The 25420-nt window shown below is 42.9% G+C and overlaps 1 protein-coding gene across 1 annotated transcript in view; it reads right to left on the bottom strand.

Moving 5' to 3' along the window:
- CEP128 (centrosomal protein 128) overlaps positions 1 to 25420 on the bottom strand; it is a 421445-nt gene that overhangs the window by 368726 nt on the left and 27299 nt on the right. The window contains exon 7 of the mRNA XM_065403283.1: positions 21557 to 21673. Coding sequence (XP_065259355.1) covers positions 21557 to 21673 — 117 coding nt within the window. The remainder of the gene's footprint in view (positions 1 to 21556; positions 21674 to 25420) is intronic.

Genomic DNA, 25420 nt, shown 5'->3' with positions numbered 1-25420 from the left:
AGCCTGAAAATGGCCAACAGGCTCAGTTATAGGGAGGTGTACACAGAGAGAGGAGCTCTCCTACTAGAGAGGAGCTCCCAGAGAATCACAGGCCCTGAGGAGGAGGGCTATGCAATCCCTGAATCCTAGGACAGAGACTTGATTTTAAGTTTATTTGTATTTAATGAAGTAGAATCCCAGCAGGGGAATTCGTCTTACACTTTGTTGGACCTGTGTGGAGTTCTTAAGGAGCCCTGAAAGAAGGGAAATGCAGGGAGGGAGGTAGTGCCTGCAAGGCTCCTCCCCACCCCAGGCAAGCAGGGGTCCCTACAGGGGAGGCACACCCTGTAACATATGGATTTGTTTATATTTACACAGTTCGGTCAACTATAACATTGCAACAATATAGCTTTTTCATTTTATATTTTCAAAAAGCAAATGCTAAATTACACACAGTGAGATTCAGAATGTATTAAAAACCTATCCTAGGAAAAAGATACACTATAAGTGTAAAGTATTATTAGAAATAGTATCAATTATTACAAAAGTTTTAAAGAAACAGACTTTATTTTCTATTGTACATAAAGTAAAGGGTTTGTTTCCTGATCATGTTTCAAATGCATTGTGAATCTTGCATCGCTGTGTTCATTTCAATATGCAATCACTGAACTGTGGGTATGTTTTTTGTCTTTTTTAAAAATAAAAAATAAATACTAAAAGCTATATTAATGGAGAAGTCAACGTGAGAGAGGAGCAGAAGTTGCCATTCCTCCCCAGAGGTTACTCAGAACACTACCAACATCTCCCTAATTTTCATTGCAGAAAATTGAGACTTTTAAGGGCAAACTCTTGCCTTTGCAGAGACAAGTGTGTGTGTGTGTGCATATGTGTATGTTTGGTTTGTTTCTAAAAGAGAAACTTAAGTTTTCCTGTGGTGGTTTTCACTATAAAAAGGGACAACTGTTTTTCCTAAAACATAGTTTTTCCTAGAACGTTCAAAATATGGTTGTGTGTATCATTGAACTCAGTCTACCCACTGGTTATAGTCCAAAACTTCCTCCTTCCCATTTCCTCTGAAACTAAAATGACAAGATACTAGATATGTTCATAGATTCACAGATTCTAGGACTGGAAGGGACCTCAAGAGGTCATCGAGTCCAGTCCCCTGCCCGCATGGCAGGACCAAATACTGTCTAGACCATCCCTGATAGACATTTATCTAACCTACTCTTAAATATCTCCAGAGATGGAGATTCCACAACCTCCCTAGGCAATTTATTCCAGTGTTTAACCACCCTGACAGTTAGGAACTTTTTCCTAATGTCCAACCTAGACCTCCCTTGCTGCAGTTTAAGCTGATTGCTTCTTGTTCTATCCTTAGAGGCTAAGGTGAACAAGTTTTCTCCCTCCTCCTTATGACACCCTTTTAGATACCCTGAAAGCTGCTATCATGTCCCCTCTCAGTCTTCTCTTTTCCAAACTAAACAAACCCAATTCTTTCAGCCTTCCTTCATAGGTCATGTTCTCAAGACCTTTAATCATTCTTGTTGCTCTTCTCTGGACCCTTTCCAATTTCTCCACATCTTTCTTGAAATGCGGTGCCCAGAACTGGACGCAATACTCCAGCTGAGGCCTAACCAGAGCAGAGTAGAGCGGAAGAATGACTTCTCGTGTCTTGCTCACAACACACCTGTTAATACATCCCAGAATCATGTTTGCTTTTTTTGCAACAGCATCACACTGTTGACTCATATTTAGCTTGTGGTCCACTATAATCCCTAGATCCCTTTCTGCCGTACTCCTTCCTAGACAGTCTCTTCCCATTCTGTATGTGTGAAACTGATTTTTTCTTCCTAAGTGGAGCACTTTGCATTTGTCTTTGTTAAACTTCATCCTGTTTAACTCAGACCATTTCTCCAATTTGTCCAGATGTTGTTTGCAGTGTTGTTATAGCCGTGTTGTCCCAGTATATGAGAGAAAAAGTGGGTGAGGTAATATCTTTTAATGGACTAACTTTCATTAATGGAAGAGATAAGCTTTCAAGCTGCACAGAGCTCTTCTTCAGGTCTGGAAAAAGTAATCAGAGTGTCACAGCTAAAAACAAGGTGGGACAGATAGTTAAGCATAAGGCATTAGATACTAAAACTGATAGAAAATATAACTGACTGATCTACAAGAGAGCTAGGATCCTGAAAATTATGCTATTGTAAAGCCTTAGATATTGTGCAATTCACAGCATTTCATAAAAATGCAGCTTATTTGGATAACACTCATTTATATGATGCTATTTATTTGCATACTCATCCCACAAACTCATAGTAAGTACAAAACAAAGCAAAAGCAAAATAGGAGTTTATGTATTATTTTGCCCTTTATAGTTTGTTTTTACTTTAAAGTGGTTAAGATATAAAGCAATGTATGCCCTGATCTGATATGCATGTTGTCTTTAAAATGCTTTAAAATTACAGCAACAGCTTAGAGCCTTAATGGAAGGCCCCTGGAGCATATTTAAATATTTAATAACAGTTTTTCTTTAAATTTGCATATTTCCATTATAAACAACTCAAATTGTTGAATATTACGCTAATGTAAACATGAGGTTGATGAATCTGAAATCTCACATTTACATATTCTCTAAAAATACTTTTCTTCTAATTTTGTTTTAAATTATAATTTTAAAAAAATAATTTCCAGATCTACCACTTGCACAGATAACTGCTTCAAATGCTGCCATAATGATATATGTCTGCACATAGACTTTGAAGACAAAAGGCTAAGTTAATGCAATGTTAAGCATTCAAATGTTAAGAAATGTCTCAGCTAAAGCTGAATATGTAAACTTCATTCTGCCCCTATAATGTCTCAATTACTTAATACAGTTTTCCTTAATTAAGTATGTAGCATTTTGTTGTGTCCCCACAACTCTCACACTTATTCTATTTTCATAATCATCCAACATTTATCTTTATTGACTTTCCCTTTTTATAAAGTTCTCTTCCCTCAAAAATAACGCAAATTAATTTGGCAGTACACATGTACTATATCAGCAGTACTAAAATTATGATCCCAGATAAATGGTATTTTAAAATGGTGATTGGTTGTGTACCAATGAGGAGTATACTGTAATAACTTATATATAACATCTTTCATCCAAAAAATGTTCAAACTGAGACTCACTTTTCCAGTAGTGTAAGGCTCCCATTTCTAATCCTGCAGGATCACAAGATTTTTGTGTGAATGAAGAACTTTTTGAGGGAAAACTAAGTGTCTGCTCACTGGAAGCCTACTAGGGCTCCCAACACTGCTAATGCTGGGAACACTGATCTGGAGTTAGAGAGTGGATAGCATGTGTCATTACATCAGCAGTGCATCTTAATCCACAGAAGACAACCTAGAAATTAATATACCATCTCAATTTACCAAACGTGCTGTGATAAATGAAGGGGGTGGGGAGTAGCTCCCTTTTATGGACACCCAGCCAGCCAGTTAGCTATAAAGACCTTCTTGGTGGCTGTTCTCTGCTTGCTTTACCTATAAAGGGTTAATAAAGTTACCAGGTAAAGGAAAGGGAGTGGGCACCTGACCAAAAGAGCCAATGGGAAGGCTAGGACTTTTTAAAATGGGGAAAAAAAACTTCCCTTTGGTGTCTGTTGTGTTCTCTGGGAAAGAGAGGAACACGGAGCAGTTATGCTATGAGAAGTTTTAAGCCAGGTATGATCATAAATCATCAGATCATACCTAGAACTACTTATTTGGAACTCCCAAATGTGTAAGTAGATCAGGAATGTTTAGAAAGACACGAGTAGGTTTATTTCTGTTTATTTCTTGGCTTGTGGACTTCTCTGTGCTAACCCCAAATGCTTTTGTTTTGCTTGTAACCTTTAAGCTGGACCTCACAAAATTTAAACATCAAGAATAATCTTCTTAAGTGAGTTTTTTAAATCTAGCAAAAGCCTAAGTTCCAGATGTATTTTCTTTCTTTTTGTTTTTAATAAAATTTACCTTTTTTAAGAACAGGATTGGATTTTTGGTGGCCTAAGAGGTTTGTGCATATGTTGTTTAATTAGCTGGTGGCAACAGCTGATTTCCTTTGTTTTTCTCTCTCAGCTCTTCCCCAAGGGGGGGAGGGGGAAGGGCTTGAGGGTACCCCACAGGAAGGAATTCCCAAGTGCACCTTTCTGGTTCCAAAAGAGGTTTTGCATTTGGGTGGAGGCAGCGTTTACCAAGCCAAGGTCAGAGAAAAGCTGTAATCTTGGGAGTTTAATACAAGCCTGGAGTGGCATATATTAATTTTTAAAATCCTTGCGGGCCCCCACCTTCTGCACTCGATGTGCCAGAATGGGGAATCAGCCTTGACATGTGCTGAATGATATTTAGGCCATTAAACAGCAATAACATCAAATTAAAAAAGCACTCTCACACCACTGGTATTACAAATATGCTGCTCTATTTTATTTTCCTGGTATAGTAAAAAGAAATAGTCCATAAATATTTCAGTTTAAAGAAACTGAATAGGCATATGAAAGCGCTAAAAATCATAGAAAAGAAAGTGACATTAAAATAAAGAAAATGAAAGGAACTCTCATACACATAAATCTCTTCAACTGCAAATGCAGCTACTTCAGGGTGGAGCCAACTAGGCAACCAGTTAATAGAGCAAAATAGTTGGGGAAAGGGAACATTTGGTCAATTGTATCTAGTGTGACAAAGTTCCTCCTCTATCTTGGTGGGTCCTGCACTTATTGGCGGATTTTCTTGCCTCAGAGATTCACCAGGTGGGTTGGGGAACAGCCCAGAGACCTTCCCCTCTGGAAGAACCCACAGTCCAGGTCAATTGGGAGGTTTGGGGGGAACCCAGGCCCACCCGCTACTCCGGGTTCCAGCCCAGGGCCCTGTGGACTGTAGCTGTCTATAGTGCCTCCTGTAACAGCTGCATGACAGCTACAACTCCCTGGGCTACTTCCCCATGGCCTCCTCCAAACACCTTCCTTATTCTCACCACAGGACTTTCCTCCTGGTGTCTGATAACGCTTGTGCTCCTCAGTCCTCCAGCACCTTGCGCCTCTTGCTCCCAGCTCCTCACACTCGCACCACAAACTGAAGTGAGCTCCTTTTAAAACCCAGGTGCCCTGATTAGCCTACCTTAATTGATTCTAGCAGCTTCTTCTTAATTGGCTCCAGGTGTCTTAATTAGCCTGCCTGCCGTAACTGGTTCTAGCAGGTTCCTGATTACGCTAGTGCAGCCCCTGCTCTGGTCATTCAGGGAACAGAAAACTACTTATCCTGTGACCAGTATATTTGCCCTCTACCAGACTCCTGTACCCCACTGGTCTGGGTCTGTCACACTAGGCAGACTATTTGTTTGTATGAACCCCACTATCAAAATATTAAAGTCTGTGCAAAGCAGACAGATGGACCATTAGTTTTTAAAATCTCACCTTAAAGGCTCACACACTAGATTGCATCTGAAAACTTCTGATAATTCAACTGCTCTTATTTATTACAATACTATCCTTGCTCTGTACAACCTTCTACTTCTTTCTGACAAAGGTAAAACCAACTCTTACTGGGTATGGGCTAGAAAGAATGGCCTTTTCATGTGTATTTGAATGAAAAGATGTTTATGGAAACAAATATTTTGTTGTCTTTGCGTGTTAATATTATAAGTTCAGAGACAGATAGGTGACATAATATCTTTTATTGGACCAACTTCTCTTGATAGAATGGACAAGCTTTTGAGCTTTACAGAGTTCTCTCTCAAGTCTGGAGAAAGTAACTAGAGTGTCTGAGCTAGATACAAGGTTGGACAAATTGTTAAATGTAAGGGGTTCACATGTGTTTTAGGAGACCACTTACAATGAAGTGGGCAATTAAGGATTAGTAGGCAGTAAAATGAATCACAAATTTTTGTAATGAGCCATAAAACCAGTGTCTCTGTTAAGTCCATGGTATTTAGTGTCTAGAAGAGTTACATATTTTAGCTCTCAGGCCTTTCTTTTGAAGGTGTTGTGCAGGTTTCCTTTGAGGTCAAGGAATGAGAGGTCAGAAGTGGAGTGATTACCTTATGAACAGTGTTCACTCGCAAGTAACTGGGTGTTTTTCTTTTATCATTTTTCTGTGAGTTCCTTTGAGAGCATAGTTATTGTCTCAGCAGGGCCGTCCTGAGGATTTTTGGGGCCCTATGCAGTATTATTAAACTGGTGACCCTATGCCTGATGGCAGCCCAGGCTCGCATATGTATTTTAGATAAGGGTGGTCTTTTGAAGGATTTATTTAAAATATATATGTGTGTGTGTGTGTGTGTGTGTGTGTGTGTGTGTGTGTGTGTGTGTGTGTGTGTGTCTGAAGATCCAAGCATTTAAGGCTAAAGATGAATACTCAGATTGTGCATCTAAAAATCTATACAAGGATTTTTTTAGAGATGTGATTTTATAATCTTCAGCAACACACTAATGAAATATTTTTAAAGCAAATTTTAAACTAAGGTCCTGTAGAGTAACATGTTCTGAGTAAATATTACCGTAATGCACAACTGTTTTTGTCAGTAAATTCAGAAACTGACAATATATACCTGGGGGTTGGCAAATGCCTGTTAAATGGCTTCATTACCACTTGAATGGCTCTTTAACAGTTTCAATGTTGTGCTAATAGGTCTGGCAGGTGGGAAGGCTTTTTCACTTTTAAGAACTAGGTCCCCTCTGGAGGAAGACTTACCAGGCTGCAGCAGCCAGCTGTGGCGGGAGCCTGCAGGAAGGGTCAGAACAGGGAGAGGAAGAGGCAGGAGGGTGGACACTAAGACCCGGGGATGCCCCAAATTTTCGGGTGCCCTACACAGCCGCATATGCTGCATATGCCTAAGGACGGCCTTGTGTCTCAGTTTACTCTCATAACAGTGCTGGGGCATCTGATGCACTAGATGAGTTACACCACATGTTGTGATAGGCATGTGTAGGGCCCATGGATCTTAAAAGGTGTATTGGGGTGGGGGTATGGATCATCATAGCAATGGAGATATGACTGCAGATTTCCCATCTGTTGTTATTGCAGGAGCTGGTGCCATTTTGAGTTGGTGTGCTCTTGTCTGTGGAGAGCTTGCTTCTGATGATGAGCTTGGTGAGGTTGTAGGGGTTGTTTGAAGCCAGAAGAGGGGTTTGGGAAAGCTTTTTTTAAGGTTGTGGTCCCCATCAAGCATGGGTTGTAATTGTTTGATGATACCACATACAGGTTCTAGTGTGGGGTGGTAGGTGACAACTAGTGGTGTACAATCAATAGGGATTCTTTTCCCCCTCTACTGAAGCAAATTCTTCCAGTGTATTTGTGTGGCCCATTCCATGATGCAATCTACTTCTCTGGTGGCGAGTCCTTGTTTAGTGAAGGCAGTTTTAAGTGTGGTTAGGTATGTATCCCAGACTTTCTCTACTTAGCAAATTCTATGGTATCTGAGTGCTGGCTGTAGACAACAGATTTATTAGTGTGGCTGGGCTGATTACTGGATCTCTGAAGATAAGTGTGGTGATACATGGGTTTCTTTTGTATAGTCGTTTCTAGGTTTCATTGTTGAAGCTGATCATGGTGTCCAGTTGATGCTGGTAATGGAGTGTTCTAGAAAGAATTTGATGGATGGGCAGTGGTTGTTGATATAGTGGTGGAAATCTATGAGATAGTTTACGTCATCTATCCAGAGGAAGAAAATATCATTGATGTGCCTCATAGATTCATAGACTCTAGGACTGGAAGGGACCTCGAGAGGTCATCGAGTCTAGTCCCCTGCCCTCATGGCAGGACCAAATACTGTCTAGACCATCCCTGATAGACATTTATCTAACCTACTCTTAAATATCTCCAGAGATGGAGATTCCACAACCTCCCTAGGCAGTCTATTCCAGTGTTTAACCACCCTGACAGTTAGGAACTTTTTCCTAATGTCCAACCTAAACCTCCCTTGCTGCAGTTTAAGCCCATTGCTTCTTGTTCTATCCTTAGAGGCTAAGATGAACAAGTTTTCTCCCACCTCCTTATGACACCCTTTTAGATACCTGAAAGCTGCTATCATGTCCCCGCTCAGTCTACTCTTTTCCAAACTAAACAAACCCAATTCTTTCAGCCTTCCTTCATAGGTCATGTTCTCTAGACCTTTAATCATTCTTGTTGCTCTTCTCTGGACTCTCTCCAATTTCTCCACATCTTTCTTGAAATGCGGTGCCCAGAACTGGACACAATACTCCAGTTGAGGCCTAACCAGGGCAGAGTAGAGTGGAAGAATAACTTCTCGTGTCTTGCTCACAACACACCTGTTAATGCATCCCAGAATCACGTTTGCTTTTTTTGCAACAGCATCACACTGTTGACGCATATTTAGCTTGTGGTCCACTATAACCCCTAGATCCCTTTCTGCCGTACTGCTTCCTAGACAGTCTCTTCCCATTCTGTATGTGTGAAACTGATTTTTCCTTCCTAAGTGGAGCACTTTGCATTTGTCTTTGTTAAACTTCATCCTGTTTAACTCAGACCATTTCTCCAATTTGTCCAGATCGTTTTGAATTATGACCCTGTCCTCCAAAGCAGTTGCAATCCCTCCCAGTTTGGTATCATCTGCAAACTTAATAAGCGTACTTTCTATGCCAATATCTAAGTTGTTGATGAAGATATTGAACAGAGCCGGTCCCAAAACAGACCCCTGCGGAACCCCACTTGTTATACCTTTCCAGCAGGATTGGAAACCATTAATAACTACTCTCTGAGTATGGTTATCCAGCCAGTTATGCACCCACCTTATAGTAGCCCCATCTAAGTTGTATTTGCCTAGTTTATCGATAAGAATATCATGCGAGACTGTATCAAATGCCTTACTAAAGTCTAGGTATACCACATCCACCGCTTCTCCCTTATCCACAAGACTTGTTATCCTATCAAAGAAAGCTATCAGATTAGTTTGACATGATTTGACATGTATATTGCTGGTTTCGTGTGCATTTTTCCAGAAATTCTGCCTTGAGGGGGCCCATGAAGAGAGTGTCATATTGGGGAGCCATCCTAATACCCATGGCTGTTCCCATGGTTTGGACAAGTATTTGTTATAAAATGTAAAGTTGTTGTGGGTGACAAGGAGATGGATGAATTTTGAGGACTATGATGGAGTCTGTATTGTCTGCTGGTTCAATCACTACCTGGTGGCTGGATTTCAGGAGCTGAATAGAAATCCTTTTGGTGGTGGAGAGATTGTGGTGAATGTAATGTTGGTTGAGGATTTCACAATTTTTATTTATTCATTTGCTGAAGCAACCAATGTAATGATCTAATGTGTGGTTCTGTCCACCGGAGATGTCCAGACAGATGATTCTTTTTTCTTATATGACTGTTGGTGGGGATGTGATAGTTTTGGGTGGTGACATCTTTCTTGTGAAAGAATTCCTTGAGGCGGAGTTGGTGGAATTAGTTTAGAAAGTTCTTATAAGTCATCTACTAGAACCCAATTTGAGATGAGATTATCACAATAAGCAGGTAAACCACTTATCATTTGGGCCAAATAAAATATTATTTTATAACTCAGAATATTTATATAAATTTAAAGCTAGGTGAGAAAAAAAGATGTGGCTGGAATAATCAAAAGAGTGTTACAATTATTTACAAGGGACTGAAGAAAATCAACCATGCAAGTTGCTACCAAAGGAATATGCCATTGCGCCTCCTACTCCACTGTACTTATTAGAAGAATGGAAGACTCTGACCATTGCCCCACAACTGTATTCCTGGCTTTGTGGTATAAAAACATGCCTCTATCTCTAGCCTGAGCTAGAATAGGTAACAAAAAATGGTTACTATCCTTTTGAAACGATTCTTCTTCAAGATGTGTTGCTCATGTCCATTCCATGTTAGGTGTGAGTACGCTGCATGCACGGTTGCCAGAGATTTTCCCCTTATTAGCATCCGTTGGGCTGGCTCTAGCACCCTCTGGAGCTGCATGCATATGCACCGGTATAAGGGACACTGTCAAACCCACACCCTCTCAGTTCCTTTTTGCCAGTAACTCCGACAGAGGGGTAGGAGAATGGGTTATGGAATGGATGTGAGCAACACATCTCAAAGAACAGTTACAAAAGGTTAGTAACCATTTTTTCTTCAAGTGCTTGCTCATGTCCAGTCCATCCTAGGTGATCCACAAGCAATACCCCAGGAGCTGGGCTCAGAGTTCATGGATGTGCTGGCTGCAACGCTGCTCTCTCAAAACTGGCATCGTCTTGGGCCTGTTGGGTGATGGCGTAGTGGGATTCGAAGGTATGAACCGATGACCAGGTTGTGGCTCTGCAGATGTCCTGGATTGGTACCTGCACAAGAAACACTGCTGACAATGCCTGGGCTCTTGTGGAATGAGCGGTCACAATGGCCAGAGGCGGGATGCTTGCCTGCTCGTAGCAAGCCCAAATATAGGCAGTTATCCAGGATGAGATTCTTTGGGTTGACACAGGTCGCCGGCTCATCCTTTCTGCTATTGCTACAAAGAGTTGAGTGGATTTGTGGAAGGGCTTAGTCTTCTCAATATAAAAGGTGAGGGCCTGCCTAACATCCAACATATGAAGCAATTGTTCCTCAGAACTTTTTTGAGGTTTTGGGAAGAAGACAGGTTGAAAGATGACCTGGTTGTTGTGGAATTGTGACACCACCTTTGGCAGGAAGGCTGGATATGGGCGCAGTTGGCCCTTGTCCTTGAAGAACACCGGATAAGGTGGTTCTGACGTAAGGGCCCTGATCTTAGAGATCCTTCTGGCTGAGGTAATCACCACCAGGAAGGCAACCTTGCAGGAGAGAAGTAGTAGCGAGCACAACATTAACTGCTCAAAAGTAAGCCTTGACAGGACCAGCTTTAAGTCCCATGGGAGATGGGGGGGTGGTTTGCAAACTTGAGGACAGAGTCTTTCCAACCCTTGGAGAAACCAGACAGTCATTTTGTGAGAAAACACTGATATGCCACGTACTGCAGGGTGGAAGGCTGAGATGGCTGCCAAATGAACCTTAATAGACAAGTGTGCTAGACCTTGCTGCTTTAGGTGGAGCAAATAATCCAAGATCAACTGAAGAGAAGATCGAGATGGAGAGAGATCCCGTTCGGAGGCCCAACAAGTGAAACGTTTCCACTTGACCAAGTAGGTAGCCCTCGTGGAAGGCTTCCTACTAGCTAACAAGACATGCTGAACTTGTTCCGAGCAGGCCTGTTCTTCAGGGTTCAGCCATGAAGCATCCATGCAGTCAAGTGCAGGGAAGCAATGTTCGGGTGAAGCAACCGGCCATGGTCTTGTGAAATCAAGTCTAAGTGGAGTGGGAGCGAGAGTGGCACTGCTACCAAGAGGTCCAGAAGCATGCCAAACCAATGCCGGCATGGCTACTCTGAGGCTATTAGGAAGATTCCTGCCTTGTCCCGTTTGATTTTCAGAAGAACCCTGTGAAGCAAGGGGATTGGGAGAAAGACATATAGTAGTCAGTCTGCCCACAAGAGCAGGAAGGTGTTGGAGAGGGAGCCTGCGCAGCAAACAGAACTAATGGCATTTTCTGTTCTGCCTGGTGGCAAACAGGTCCACCTGGGAAGGCCCCAACTTTTGGAAGATGACACTGATGAACTCGGGGTGAAGACACCACTTGTGGTGAGAGGAGAAGGACCAGCTGAAATGATTCGCCAATACGTTCCAGGCTCCTGGGAGACGAGACACCTCAAGATGAATGGAGTGTTTCACACAGAAGTCTCATAGACCAATGGCCTCCTGACACAGGGTAAAGGATTGAGCCCCTCCTTGCTTGTTGATATAGAACATGACTGCTGTATTGTCTGTCAGAACTTGAATCACCTTGCGAAAGACCTAGGGAAGAAACACTTGGCATACCAGGCGCACTGTCATGAGCTCCCTGACGTTTATGTGAAGAGAGAATTCTTCCCGGGACCAGAGGCCGAGTCCTGAGGTATTGAGATGGACTCCCCACCATATGTTTGACGTATCCAAGACTAAAGACACCAACAATTGTGGGGCAACGAAGGGCACCCCCATCATTACTAACCTTGGTTCTCTCCGCCAGCCCAGGGAGGTGAGGACCGTGATGCAGGGGGAATACCGTAAGTGCTAAGTCCAAGTGGTGTCTGCAGTGCTTGGGGAGTACACTGATGCTAGCCACATCTGGGGGGGTGCGGGGGGGGGGACGACTGAGGAGCAGCCTTGCATATTGAACCACATAAGTGCAAGCCACCATGAGACCCAGTAGCCTGAGGAACACTCAAGCTGTCGTATTTGGATGGACCATTACCTTGGATATCAGGTTTGCCATGGTCTGGAAGTGGGTCAAGTCAAGCACAACCCCAATAAATTCTATTCTCTGAACCAGGAAAAGAGTTGACTTCTGCTTCTTTATCAGCAGGCCCAGCACCCTGAAGGTGGTTCAGACTGTGCTGATGCTGTCTTGCACTTTAGCCTGCAGCCGACCTTTGATCAATCAGTCATTGAGGTACGGGTAGACCTGAACGTCACACCACCTAAGGAAGGCTGCTACAACCGCCATACACTTCATAAAAATCCTTAGGGCTGCCAATAGACTGAAGGGAATTGATAGTGGCAATGACACACTACAAACTTAAGAAATTTTCTGTGGCCACGGAAGATAGAAATGTGAAAGTATGTTTTCTTTAAGTCAAGGGCAGCGTACCAGTTTCCTGGGTCCAGGGAGGGAATGATGGAAGCCAGGGAGCCCATGCAGAATCTCAGTTTCTTGAGTTATCCATTGAGGGGCTAGAGATCTAAGATGGGGGTGGAAGCTGGCAGGGAGAGATGGATAAAAACTGAAGGGTATATCCAACTGTCACTGTACTCAGGAACCATCGATCCGACATTATGGATGCCCAAGCAGGGCCGAAGAGAGATAGACACTCCAAAAATGAAAGGGGAGGCAGATCTGAAATGGCAACTGGTACAGCGCCCTCACAAGCACCTTCAAAAGGCCTGTATAGCTGGGTGGACACCCTCTCCTGCCCTAAAGGGCTTGAAATCAGCCCTGAAAGAGGGTTGCAGGGGTAAAAGCAGCCCTGGAGAGGGCTGCAGCTCTAAAAGCTGGGCTGATTGGGGAAGCGGCTGCAGCTGGGCCACACCCCAATCAGGCCACAGCTGGCCTGTATGAAAAGGCTGGGATCCAGGAGCTCGACAGTCTCTCTCTCTGCGTTCAGAGCGAGAAGGGCCTGGCTGCAGGGACCTAAGCAAGGAACCTAGATTGGAGCAGGGCTGGGGAAAGGCCAAGGGAGCCGGGGGGCTCCGGCCTAGGAAAGCCCCAGGCTGCAGGCCTGGTAAGGCCTATTAGGTACTAGGTTGCAGGGAGCAGCCCATGGGTAGGCAGAGGCAGCAGGTCCGAACCCCTTTGCCTGTGATGAGTGGCTGATATTGCAGTCTGCCCCAGTGAACGGGGGCTAGATGGAGACTGGGCAGTAGCCAAGACTGAGGCGAAGTGGGGATAGTGAGTGGGGGTTCCCCTGGGAGGGGGAGACCCAGAACTGTGGGGGTACTGCCAGGGGGCAGCACCCAGAGAAAGGGGCACCGGGGTCCTGGGAGGGACACGGGGGCCAAGCGTCAAGCGGGACACCGGCCTGCAGAGGGCACTCCGGAGGCTGGAAGAGCTAATTCCCGAGACGACCAGCAGGAGGCGCCACAGGGGTGAGTCACGACATTGCTACAGCCTCCTACAAAAGTATCTCTGAGGCCCTGACTGGGAGGCTGAGGTATGCAGGAGTGGTTGGAGCCTTTTATAACCTCTGCCCTTTCTTTTGTAGGGCTCCTGTTTTGGAGATCCCGAGAATCCAGGAGGCTGCTGCAACCTGAAGTGTTTTCTGTAGGCAGACAGAGTGTACAGGCCTAAGGATCATAGGGTGGCCCTTGAGTCCTTCAGTCCATGAAGTCTCCTGTCTGTCTGCTCCGCGAAAAGGGAGGAGCCTTCAAATGGGAGGTCCTGAATAGTGGGGAAGGCTGGAGGACTAGAACCAGAAAGAGCGCCTTATGGTGACCACAGTGGCCATTGTCTTGACCACCAAGTCAGCAGCATCCAGAACCACCTAAAGAGAGATCCTGGCATGTTCTTACCCGAGGCAGGGAGTCTTTGAACTTATTCAGGGAGGCCCATAGATTAAAATCGTATCTCCCAAGCAAAGCTTGCTGATTGGCATATGCAGTTGTAGGCTACACGTGGAATAAACCTTTCTTCCGAAAAGGACCAGTTTCTTAGCGTCTTTTTGTTTCAGGGTAGCACTCGACTGGCCCTGCCTGGCCCTTTTGTTAGCTGCAGACAACCTCAGGGACCCAGGGGGAGGGTGCAAGTACGGTAATTGAACCCACTTGCTGGAACATAATACTTTTTTTCTGCCTCTTTGAAGCGGGAACCAGAGAAGGAGGAGTTTGCCATAGGGCCTTGATTGGTCCCATCACCGCCTCATTGATGGGCAGGGCCACTTTGGATGGAGCTGCTGCAGTCAGGACATCAATGAGGCTGTGTGATGTTGCTGAGCTCTTCTATCTCCAAGCCCAGGATTGAAGTGACCCACTTCAGAAGGTCCTCATGGGACCTGAAGTCATCCTGGGGAAGTAGGCTGCTGGGACCTGCAACAGCCTCATCTGGGGGGCAGGAGGAGGAGGCTTGCACCAGAGGAGGGGCTCCTTCCTCTTCTTCAGCTATGTCCACTGGAGGCATGTCCTGGATTTCAGTACCGGGGCCAGTACTGGAGTCTGGATCTGGTGCCGAGCAGGAGGGATCAGTAGCCCATCTCTCTGAGGCCACCGAGTAGGAGCGGTGGGAGGCAGGCCCCAGTACTAGGGGAACCCCCAGGGGTTCCAGTAGGGCCACTGCATTGGCCAGTGATGCATTGGCCAGATGCCCACAGAGGGACCAGCAGTGGTTTGGTGGGGTGTAGGCTGGGTACTGGTGGTGGGCTTTTGGTAGTACATAGGCTTTCCCTTTGGACTCCAAAGAGGATTCCTCTCTCGGGGACCAAGGTACCTGCTTCCGCTTCCATCTGGTGTTGGGGTTCCGGGGACTAGTGGTGTGCCGGGGAGTGGGATGCCGGGATCAAGTAGGACTTGCCCCTGGATGGTGCTAGGAGACCCGGTGCCAGGAAGGCGCCTGACACAACCTGTTCCCTCCTGCTTCCGGATGGGGTTGGAGGGACTGGAAGAGAGAGAAGATCCTTAGCTGCCTGGAAAGCCTCTGGACACCCATACCACGGTGGCTCCCTGGTGTCATCGGAGATTCCCGCACTGGACTCAACTCCATTGTCGATGGTGCCAATGCGGGTCCAGGGGTAGAAGAGTGGCCCGGCATGGGTCTCACTCCCTCTCCCTGCCTGTCTCTCATCTGCACTGGTGAGCACCCTCTCTCAGTGCACTGCTTTTTGTGCTTCTTCCTCAGAACCAGGGAAGGAGAAGAATGCTGAGAAGAATTCAGTGCCGGGGGAGTGCTTCACATCAATGCCGAAGTACTTAGTGTCCAATAGGAGTGGCTCAGTTCTGAGACAGGTCTGAGGGTGGCTTCCATGAGGATAGTCTTTAGTCTGATGTTTCGGTCCTTCTTAGTATGGGATCTGAAGTCCTGACAGATTTTGCACTTAAAATGATACCTCACAAGGCATGCTTTGTACAAAACACATCATAATCATATCACCATAGCAAATATGGGGTGCCAGGCTGTTGCTTTGGGGTATACCAGTGTTACACCAGTGCATACACGTGCAGCTCCAGAGGGCGCTAGAGCTGACCCAACAGATACCACTAAGGGAAAAATCTCCAGCAACAGTGCAAGCGGCGTGCACACACCTAGCATGGAACGGACACGAGCAAGCACTTGAAGAACTATTTTGATTCATATAGTGCCACTGATGCACACAGCATTTTAACAAAATATAAACAGACAAGTCTTTTTGCCAAAGAGCTTGTATTCTCAGTAAGGGAGCATGTAGTAAGTAAGTGGTGTGGGAGCAGGAAGAACTGCTAGAGGATTGATTGCACATTTTGTTGCTTCTGTAGGCCAAGCTCACTGAACACTCCAGGGACTCCTTGCATTCCTCCATTCTCGTCCACAAACACCCTGTGTCCCACCATCCCATCCCCCTCTACTTCAAGTACTCCCTGCATCATCCCCATCTCCTCCCTCATGTCAGGGCCTCTGTATGCCCCCCAATTGCCTCCTTTCCTCCGCTCCCAAAGTCTTCCCCATTTCTCTCTTCCCCTTTCCCATTTAGACAAACAGCTTGACAGCATGCCTCTGTTTGTAAAGACTCACAAGATCAGCCAAAGATCATATGATTTTTAATGTAAGTTGCATAAGCATTATCTTAATGCTAAAAACTAGTTGTTCATATTTATGTTTCTCTTTCTAACTAAAGAAGACAGTTTGGAAAAAAAGTTTTTTGAGGAGGAAAGCAAAGCTGCACTGTATACATTTATTTAAAGTCTGTCTTCACATTGGGGTGGATTTTAATCATGATTTACATCAGCGAGCAGGAAACCTTGATTTAAGCCATCGATTTTCATCATGTTTTGAATTTGTACTTTTTAGTTCTTTTTCTAAGGGATGGTAAATTCTCATTTGTTGGTAACCATTAAAATGAGTTGATTTACAACTAGATATCCCTATAAACTAAATTTGGTGCTTCTTTTTGCTAACCAAGAGTATACATGATATCTATAAGAATTTATTTAAGCAACTGTTGCTTCATTTACATTTATTCTGATTCATTTGATATTTATTATTTTAGAAAATGGTGTATGAAGCATGTCATATACTGATAGTTAATTTTTTACTTGTGATTTGCATCCAGCTCTATTCGGATGGAAATTCAAATTCAATTAAAATGCCCCAAACCAGCATTTTTTTAATTAAATAAAACTACCTTAAATGCACTGGAAACCTAAGGAAAAAAGGGTATTAAAAAGTTTATCAAAATATGTTTTGCATTTAAAACTAATTGATTTATTAAACAAATGAAGTATTATCTGTAGTTAGGTAACTGAACTGATTATTTCTTGTCACTGTGTCTTTCAAGATTTTAAAACTAGTAGATCTCATCCTCCCACATCCCACACCAAGTTTTTAATCATAGATTGGTAGAGGAAAACAAGCCTTTCTTCTTTTTCAACTCCCAACTGGTTTTTTAACTTTGAATGAACGAGTCCTAAACTAGTTGAATAAACAGAAATGAAAAAAAATATTGTTGCTGCATTTGCAGAAGAGGCTACTTCTGTCAAAAGCTGATCTAGCACTTCAACAGACTCTGGTTCCAGGTGCTTAGGCAGTGATTTGCATCAAAGTAGTATGACATTTTTAAAACCTAGTACAAAATATTTTATATTTAATCTAAATGATTTTAATAGATTATAAATTTAGGTCTTAAAGCCTGTTAATTTCAAATTCAATTTTAAATAGATTTATTTTAAAAAATAAACCTGTATTTAAATTAAAAAATCCATCAATTTTTATCCACCCTGCTTCACATGCACATGATGTTTAAACACTATTAGTAATCATGGTAGCTCAGAAACAAAGGAAACAAATACTACTAATAAAATAATTTAATCATACCAGCCACATCATATAGAAAGAGACTCAAAAATATGGCTTAGCTGTTAAATTTGAAGATGACAAATATTCCTAATACATTCTATATAACACACTGTCATGTCACTTTTTTAAAAAAATCAATTAATTTAAGGACAGCAACATGGTAGAATAAAAATAATAAATTTGAACATTCAAAAATGGAAAACAATCACTGAAAAAAGAAATTAGTCATGTTCAGCTAGGCTCTGCAAGTATGCAATTGCATTTGTTAAATTTAGCATGATGGCTTTTCTAGGATGGTGAAACACTGACAAGTAGTGGCCAGTTGCCTTCATTGCATTCTCTTCAATATTTACCAGCATCAACATTTAAATCTTTAAATGATCTCTCAATTACAAAAGCTGAAAGGCATATTTGAGCTGGTTTGATTTAATGAATGTAACTAATATCATTACCTAAATTATACAGTCACAACTAGTTTAGAAACATTCCTTTATAAACCATTCAGACCCAATATTGAATTGAGACATTTTGGGACAATTAATATTTCCCATTTCAGGGCTCTATTTTTAGTAGCAATATTTTGAAAAGTGTCTTGGAAAACAAAAAGGACTTTTCTTTTATTCATCTGTGAGAAACTTTTTAAAAAACTTCCTGTATGTTTTTCATGCTGTTTTACAAAAGATGAAGGGTAAAATTCTGGTCCTACTGAAGTCAATGGAAGTTTTGCCATGGACTTCAACAGAGCCAGGATTTCATCCAAAGAGTCATATTGATATTTTATAACTCAACCTTTCGAGCAGGTTAATCAGTTAAATACGAACATTTAAAAGTCTTTTAGTGAAATTACTAAGTCTATTGTGCCTGAAAGAGTGTAACGAATTCTCATATCTAAATGCACAAATCAGAGATTGCAAGTTACACAGCTATGAGGTCTGGGACTTGCTATATTCTGTTCTGGACAAATGTCAAACACACAGCAAACTAAGGATATAGCAAAATAGTGATATAGTTCTGTTAATCTCCTGCGGGACTGGAAACCAATACTTTATAAGCATATTATGAAGTATTAATATATAATAATAGCGGGTTCTGCTAAAATTGACATTTTGGAGACGCTACTGTAAAATGTTTATTGGCAACTCAATACAAATACTTTGGGAACTAATAAGTCTTCTCATGAGCTAGCCCTGAACCAGCAGTGACTAGGGGAAAAGGTGCTGATCCCTGCCACATCTTAAAAAACTAAAACATTCCCACTATTATGTACCTGACCTTTTGAAACCAATATACACAACATCAAAAGGAAATTTCTCCCTATAAAGGCTGGTATCACCAGGCAGGAGCTTCATCTCAGCTCCAAAGCATGAGTTGCCACACGCACGCAGTCTCAGTCAAGGAGGTTTATCTTCTTAACAATGGTTAACAAACAGAAAACAATCTTAACTCAATCCTTGGCCTCAGGGCCACCCCTCCCAGGGGTCTCTAGCACTCCAGATCCTGGCAGGTTCCCAGCCTCAATCAGCTCCACTCCTTGCATGGAGTAACAGCCATGCTTCCCTGGCCCCTTGCTCCAAGGACACACCAGAGGAGCTAGCTCCACTCCTGTGTGGCTTTCCCTTCCCGGAGCTCAATCTGCCTCAGTCCTTCCTCCTCCAGCTGTCTGCTAGCAGCCCTTTATAGGCTCAGGTGTAGCCCAGCCATCTTTAATTAGCTGGATTGGGCTCACCTGCTTTGATCCAGGGTCACTGGGCTTCATCTATCTACAGGGACCAGCTACCCTGTGACAGATGGTTAATGTTTTATCTGCAATTAGGGGGATGTCTCTTCCAGTACTGGTAACAAGATAAAGAGCCTCTCTCTTCAAGTCCAGCCCTGGTCAGCAGTAGCAAAAAGTCAGCACCATCTACTGGCTATTCTGTGGTCTAGTTTGTAGGAAATAAGTTGGGGGATCTCAGTACAATTCCCAGTGGACAGATGTCCATCACAAAACCTACCACTAATCAGGGCCGGCTCTAGGTTTTTTGCCGCCCCAAGCAAAACATTTTTTGGCTGCCCTCCACCCCAGCCCTGGGCTCTCCCCCCCACCCGCACCCCCTGCCGCCCCAGCCCTGGGCTCTCCCCCCTACCCCACCCCCTGCTGCCCCAACCCTGGGCTCTCCCCCCCATCCCACCCGCACCCCCTGCCGCCCCAACCCTGGGCTCTCCCCCCTACCCCACCCCCTGCTGCCCCAACCCTGGGCTCTCCCCCCCATCCCACCCGCACCCCCTGCCGCCCCAACTCTGGGCTCTCCCCCCCACTCCACCCGCACCCCCTTATGGACAATCTTCAGTGAGCTCCATACAGGGGGACTCCTTGGCCTGTCCAGAATCCTACACACTTCTGTAGGGGATACAAACATGCAAAGATCATTTCAGGATCGGGGCCTTTGACAATGAGCCACTGCCAATGATCCATCTAATCACTATTTCAAAGCATGAAGAAGTAGGATTCAAGTACTAAAATGCTCTTTTTCAAAATTATCCTCAAATGAATTTTGTCCAAACTGCTGTTTAATAAACTCAGCAAAGTGTTTAGAGATTATGTTGTTCTACCTTCACCAGAAGATGCAATAGCATAAAATTTAACATCAGCCATTAAAAGTGCAACAGATTGTTCCAAAGTGCTGTAACAAAGATTATGGAAGCAGACATCTTGCTCGGGAAACATATACACAGAACACATTCATCATTAGCAAAACATCAGTCTTCAATTTGAAAATGAATTCCCAACTGTCAAAATATCCTTAAGGTAAATCATTACTCCTTACAAAGGGCAAAAAAGGAAATGTATTTATGTCAGCAGGTAACAGTACCAAATCACACATCAAACAGCTCTCATTAAACATATGTCCACGAAATGGACAGTAACACAGTCTGAAAATTGAAGAATATTTGAAGAATTTTTCTCTCAGAAAATCCTAAGAAATACCTTCCTCTTTTGAGAGCCCTAATGAAGCACTCTCACCCATCTCTCACTATCTACAAGGGAGGAAGGGGAGGTAGAAATGTAAAGCTGTTACTGACATCCAATCGGCAAAGTACTAAAAACGTTTTGATAAGCATTACTTTTTTCCCTATTAAAAGAGTATGTTATCTTCTTAAATATGACCATTAAGGAGAATTTATAGCCCTCTACAAAATAGAAAGTGTCAATATAAATTAATCCACTTCAGTTTCCACTGCAGTGTATAATCCAGAGTTGCTTTTTAAAAAGCACACAAGTCACCACTTAAAGTGACAAAATATTAAATTAAACATTTCATATCAGCAGTGATCCCCAATGTACAGTCAAAGATGGGATTCCAAATCATAGCTCAAACTCTTAGTCAAATCAAAAATTAGAATGCAAAATATTCAGTCTTCCTGGTTTCTCATGTGTTAGTTTTGGAAGCAAGCTCCTTGCCTCTCTTTTGTGTATTTTATACATTTTTTAAAGAAAGAGGAAAAAAAGGTCAGGGAAAAATTCTCCTAATTTTCTTTTCTAAAATGAACAATAATTGAGGTCTTCTCCTCAGCACTATTCTTGTGGCTCACCACATTTAATTCACTTTGAGAGCAAAAGATTTCACAGCACCGGAAAGGTGCCTAATCAGTATGTTATATTTAATTGGCCCACGTTATATTTAATTGGCCCATAGAACAGTACTCAAAAAGTGATTGCTCACTATTCCTAAATAGTTCAATTTTAGAATAAAAAAACACAGTACAAACATTTTTAAATGGATCAAACCCAGGAACCGGACTTTTTCTTAGGATCTGTGTGCCACTAACAAGAAACATTTAACACTAGCAACACTGCATCAGGGAATGACAGTCTCTATAGATTATTGCTGTCCAGGGGTATATCCAGCAGAGCTTGTTAATGTACATACTTTTAACTATGAAAGAGTGACACTTGACCCCTTGCTCCCTTGTCTGAGCCAGGCTCACAAGTACAGCAAGAACTTAACTGAACTATCTTGCATACCTCCTGCAACTGCACAGACATATGTCCTAGTTGGTCCTGGCGTCTTTCTACCACCTGCCTTTCTGTGCGCATTTCTTGTTCTATCTCTTGAAGTCTTCTCTCTACCCGCTCTGACACCTTCCAAAAAAAAAAAAAAAAAAAAAAAGATTACCATTAGAAATTTTTTCCACATAGCAAAAGCACTTTTTTTTTTTTTTTTTTTTTTAGAGTGGAGTGGTGTAGGAAAAGAAAAGGAAGACAGTTTATAAAATAGAATTTGAAAGTTGATGGAAAATAACCACTTTGGGGAGCATTCTTACTCAAAATCACAAAGATTCAAAATGGAATAAGACCTGTTATCTTGCCAGTCTACCCTACTCCGATCACTGCAGAATTTGTCTCTATAGTATATGTACCGATTGCTTTGACCAGTCAAGTGTTAAATATCTCTAGCGATGGGACTTCCACCTTTTTCAGCATGGTACAGATGACAGGGCATTAGACTGGGATGCAGGAGCCCTGAGTTCTATTCCCAGCTCTGTCACTAGCCCGATTAAACTTGTGCAAGTCACCTAACCTCTGTGCCTCAATTTCCTCACCTGTAAAATGTCAATAATGATACTAATCTCATTTGTTAAGTGCTTTGAGATCTGCTGCTGAAAAGCTCTATAGAAGAGGTAGGTATCATCATCACTGAATATCACAGTTTATTAAACCATCACCGAATATCACAGTTTATTAAACCTCACTATTAAGAAGGTTTTCCTAATATTCTGTTGAATCCAAGGTCAGCACTAATATGAATACACGAATCATTTGCTACAACAACTGGCTTCCCTCTCGGATTACAGGTACAGTAACTGGAACTGAAACTAAAATAGAATAATTCTATGGTATCTTCAATTGAATCCACTAGCAGAGAGCGCCCTCTAGTGAGCTATGTGAATTGAATCTGCAATGAAATTTGATGTCCTGACTATATAGTTTATTTTTTACTGTTCTCTATAATTGTAGTGAATACAGAACATAAAACAGGCTTAAAAATGTGTTTTGCAAGCACCAGATTATTAAAATACTGTTCTGTAACTATCAATTTCCTGTTAACTGATCAGCTAAAGGTTAGACAAGGTGGGTAAGGTAATATCTTTTATTGGACCAACTTCTATTGGTGAGAGAATAGTGTTGGTTCAATAAAAGATGCTACTTCACTCACCTTTTCTCTCCAATACCTTGGAACTGACATGGCTAAAACTATATGGCATACAGCTAAAAGTTAATCAGCTAAAAATAAAGCTAATGTAAGAAAAGGTACATCTTTTAAATAACTTTGTTGCAGTGACACAAAATGCTGAGATTGATAGAATACTCTCCATCAGTATGGGAGAGAAAATGATAGTTTTAGAAAACTAGGGAAGCAATAACATTCATCCTCACCAAAAAAAATATAAGATTAAAGTAACTCTTGAAAGCTCTGAGGACTCCAAATGACATATACAGTAACACTACATGTTAAGGTTTCATTCATTAACTGGCACTATGTACTCTCAAAATGAACTCTGAAAATGTCTTTTTTTTTAAGTAAAGATGTAACAGATTAGCTATTTTATTAACAGAATATTTTCCATTTGAGGGCTTTACTGGTTCTGGTTTAAGACTTCTAATTTTGTTTTCAGAGATGCATGTGTTGTGGAATTACGGACTGACTCCCAATATTTAAATAATACAGGTCCTAGGGTTTATTGTTGTCTAATGCATTGAAGTTGCAGAGAATACATTCAATAATTTTCATTTGTTCTCCCTCTGATATGCTATATAGCTAACAAAAGTGCCTCTGCTATTAGGATGAGATTATTTGCAGGCTCCTGGGTCAGAGGACTTAGATGAACTGACCTGGTCATATTCTGCCAGAGAAGATCCCAGCGTGCTCTGTCTTCAAAATTTACTTTGCAGTGTTACCATTAGTAAATGGAGCTAGCTAGCTAGCTGCTGCCTTATTTTTTGGCATGCTAAACTTCTGCTACAAATAATTTATTGCAAGTAGGAAGAGCCAGATGTAGGAATGTAGTTATAATATTTGCATGTCTCTTGCTCAAAATCTACACTAGGCCTTGAAATATCTCTGAATTGTCCCCCAGTTTTTCCCCCTCACGCAGAGCTGATGAGAGGAGAAAAAGACGTGTCCAATATCACAATATCAAACAGCAAGTCTGTGACACATCCAGGAAAATAACCAAGGTTTGATTCCCAGTCCTTTAACCACTAAATCAGTGTTACCTCCCATGTGTTGAATGTTATACAATACATATACATGAAAATATTTGATTAGTAATTAGATAGATTAGATAGCTAGGCATACTGATAAAAGGTATGACTATAGGATTTATTTATATTCTTGGTCAGCAGAATTCTGTAATATTTTAAAGGTCCGTTCTAGTGAAAGGCCCTATTGAATTCTGTAACAGGAAATGTGACGTCTACAGTATGTTTTTGGTTTGGGTTTATAAGGATGATAATGATCATGGTTAATTAACAGAGCCTGGATATGTTCTTTAAAAAAAAAAATACTATCAGTGAACGCAAGGTAAAGCATAATACACAGAGCCAGATTCTATCCTCTGGTACATATGTATACAACACCCATAGACTTAATCTAGAATGATTAATTACTACAAATTAGCAAGTACAAACAAAAATTAAAAGAACCATGTGTCACACAACATTTAAGTTTTTATTTTGACAACTGCAGCTTAGTTTTAATTATTATATTTATAATACTACACAATATGTTAATAAATATTATGTAGTATAGTTTGCAAATATAATGAAGGCTTACAGTATTTATGAGACACCTAAGTTCAGCACTATCCTTGCTGGGAACTGGGGAATGAATGCTCTAACTTTTTTAGAATGGTTTATAAAGTATGCAAATTAACAAGGTTGTGACACTGCACCCCATATTATTCATAGTGATTTATTATTATACAATTATTACCTAATTATGATGTATTTTATGCATAGGGTTGTCAACCCTCCGGTTTGCCACAAGTCTCCTGGAATCGAGCTCTATCTCCTGGAGGCTACCGAAGTCAAACCAGAAGATTTTAGGCCTCTAAAAGTCCGGTGGCGCAGCAGGGCGAAGGCAGGCTCCCTGCCTGCCCTGGCCCCACGCCGCTCCTGGAAGCGGCCGACTTGTCCCTGCGGCCCCTGGGAGGATGGGACAGGGGTCTCCGTGCGCTGCCTGCGCCCCGATCGCCAAGTCCGCAGCTCCCATGGGAAAGAACTGCGGCCAATGGGAGCTGCGGGGGCGGTGCCTGCAGGCATGGGCAGCACATGGAGCCCCCTACCTCTCCCCAGGAACCGCAGGGACATGCGGGCCGCTTCCGGGAGCAGCACAGGGCCAGGGCAGGCAGGGATCCTGCCTTAGCCCCGCTGTACCGCCGACCAGGAGCCATCCGAGGTAAGCATCACCCGGCCAGAGCCCGTACCCCTCACCCCCTCCCGCATCCCAACCCCCACCCCAGCCCGGAGCCCTCTCTGCGCCCAACTTCCCTCCCAGAGCCTGCACCCACTCACCCCCTCCAGCACCCAAACTCCCTCCCAGAGCTTGCACCCTGCACCCTCTCCTGCACTCCAACCCCCTGCCTCAGGCTCAGTCTGCAGCCCTCTCCCACACTCTGAACTTCTCGGCCCCAGCCCACAGCCTGCACCCCCTCCCAGACCCCAACCCTCTGCCCCAACCCGGTGAAAATGAGTAGGTGGGGAAGAACAAACGATGGAGGGAGGGAGGATGTAGTGAGCAGGGCAGGGCCTCAGAGAAGGGGCGGGGCGGGGTAAGGGGTGGGGCAAGGGTGTTTGGGTTTGTCTCATTAGATAGCTGTCAACCCT

This window comes from Emys orbicularis, chromosome 4, assembly GCF_028017835.1.
Source record: "Emys orbicularis isolate rEmyOrb1 chromosome 4, rEmyOrb1.hap1, whole genome shotgun sequence".
In the NCBI taxonomy this organism is placed as follows: domain Eukaryota; kingdom Metazoa; phylum Chordata; order Testudines; family Emydidae; genus Emys; species Emys orbicularis.
This window is presented reverse-complemented; position numbering and strand designations above follow the sequence as displayed.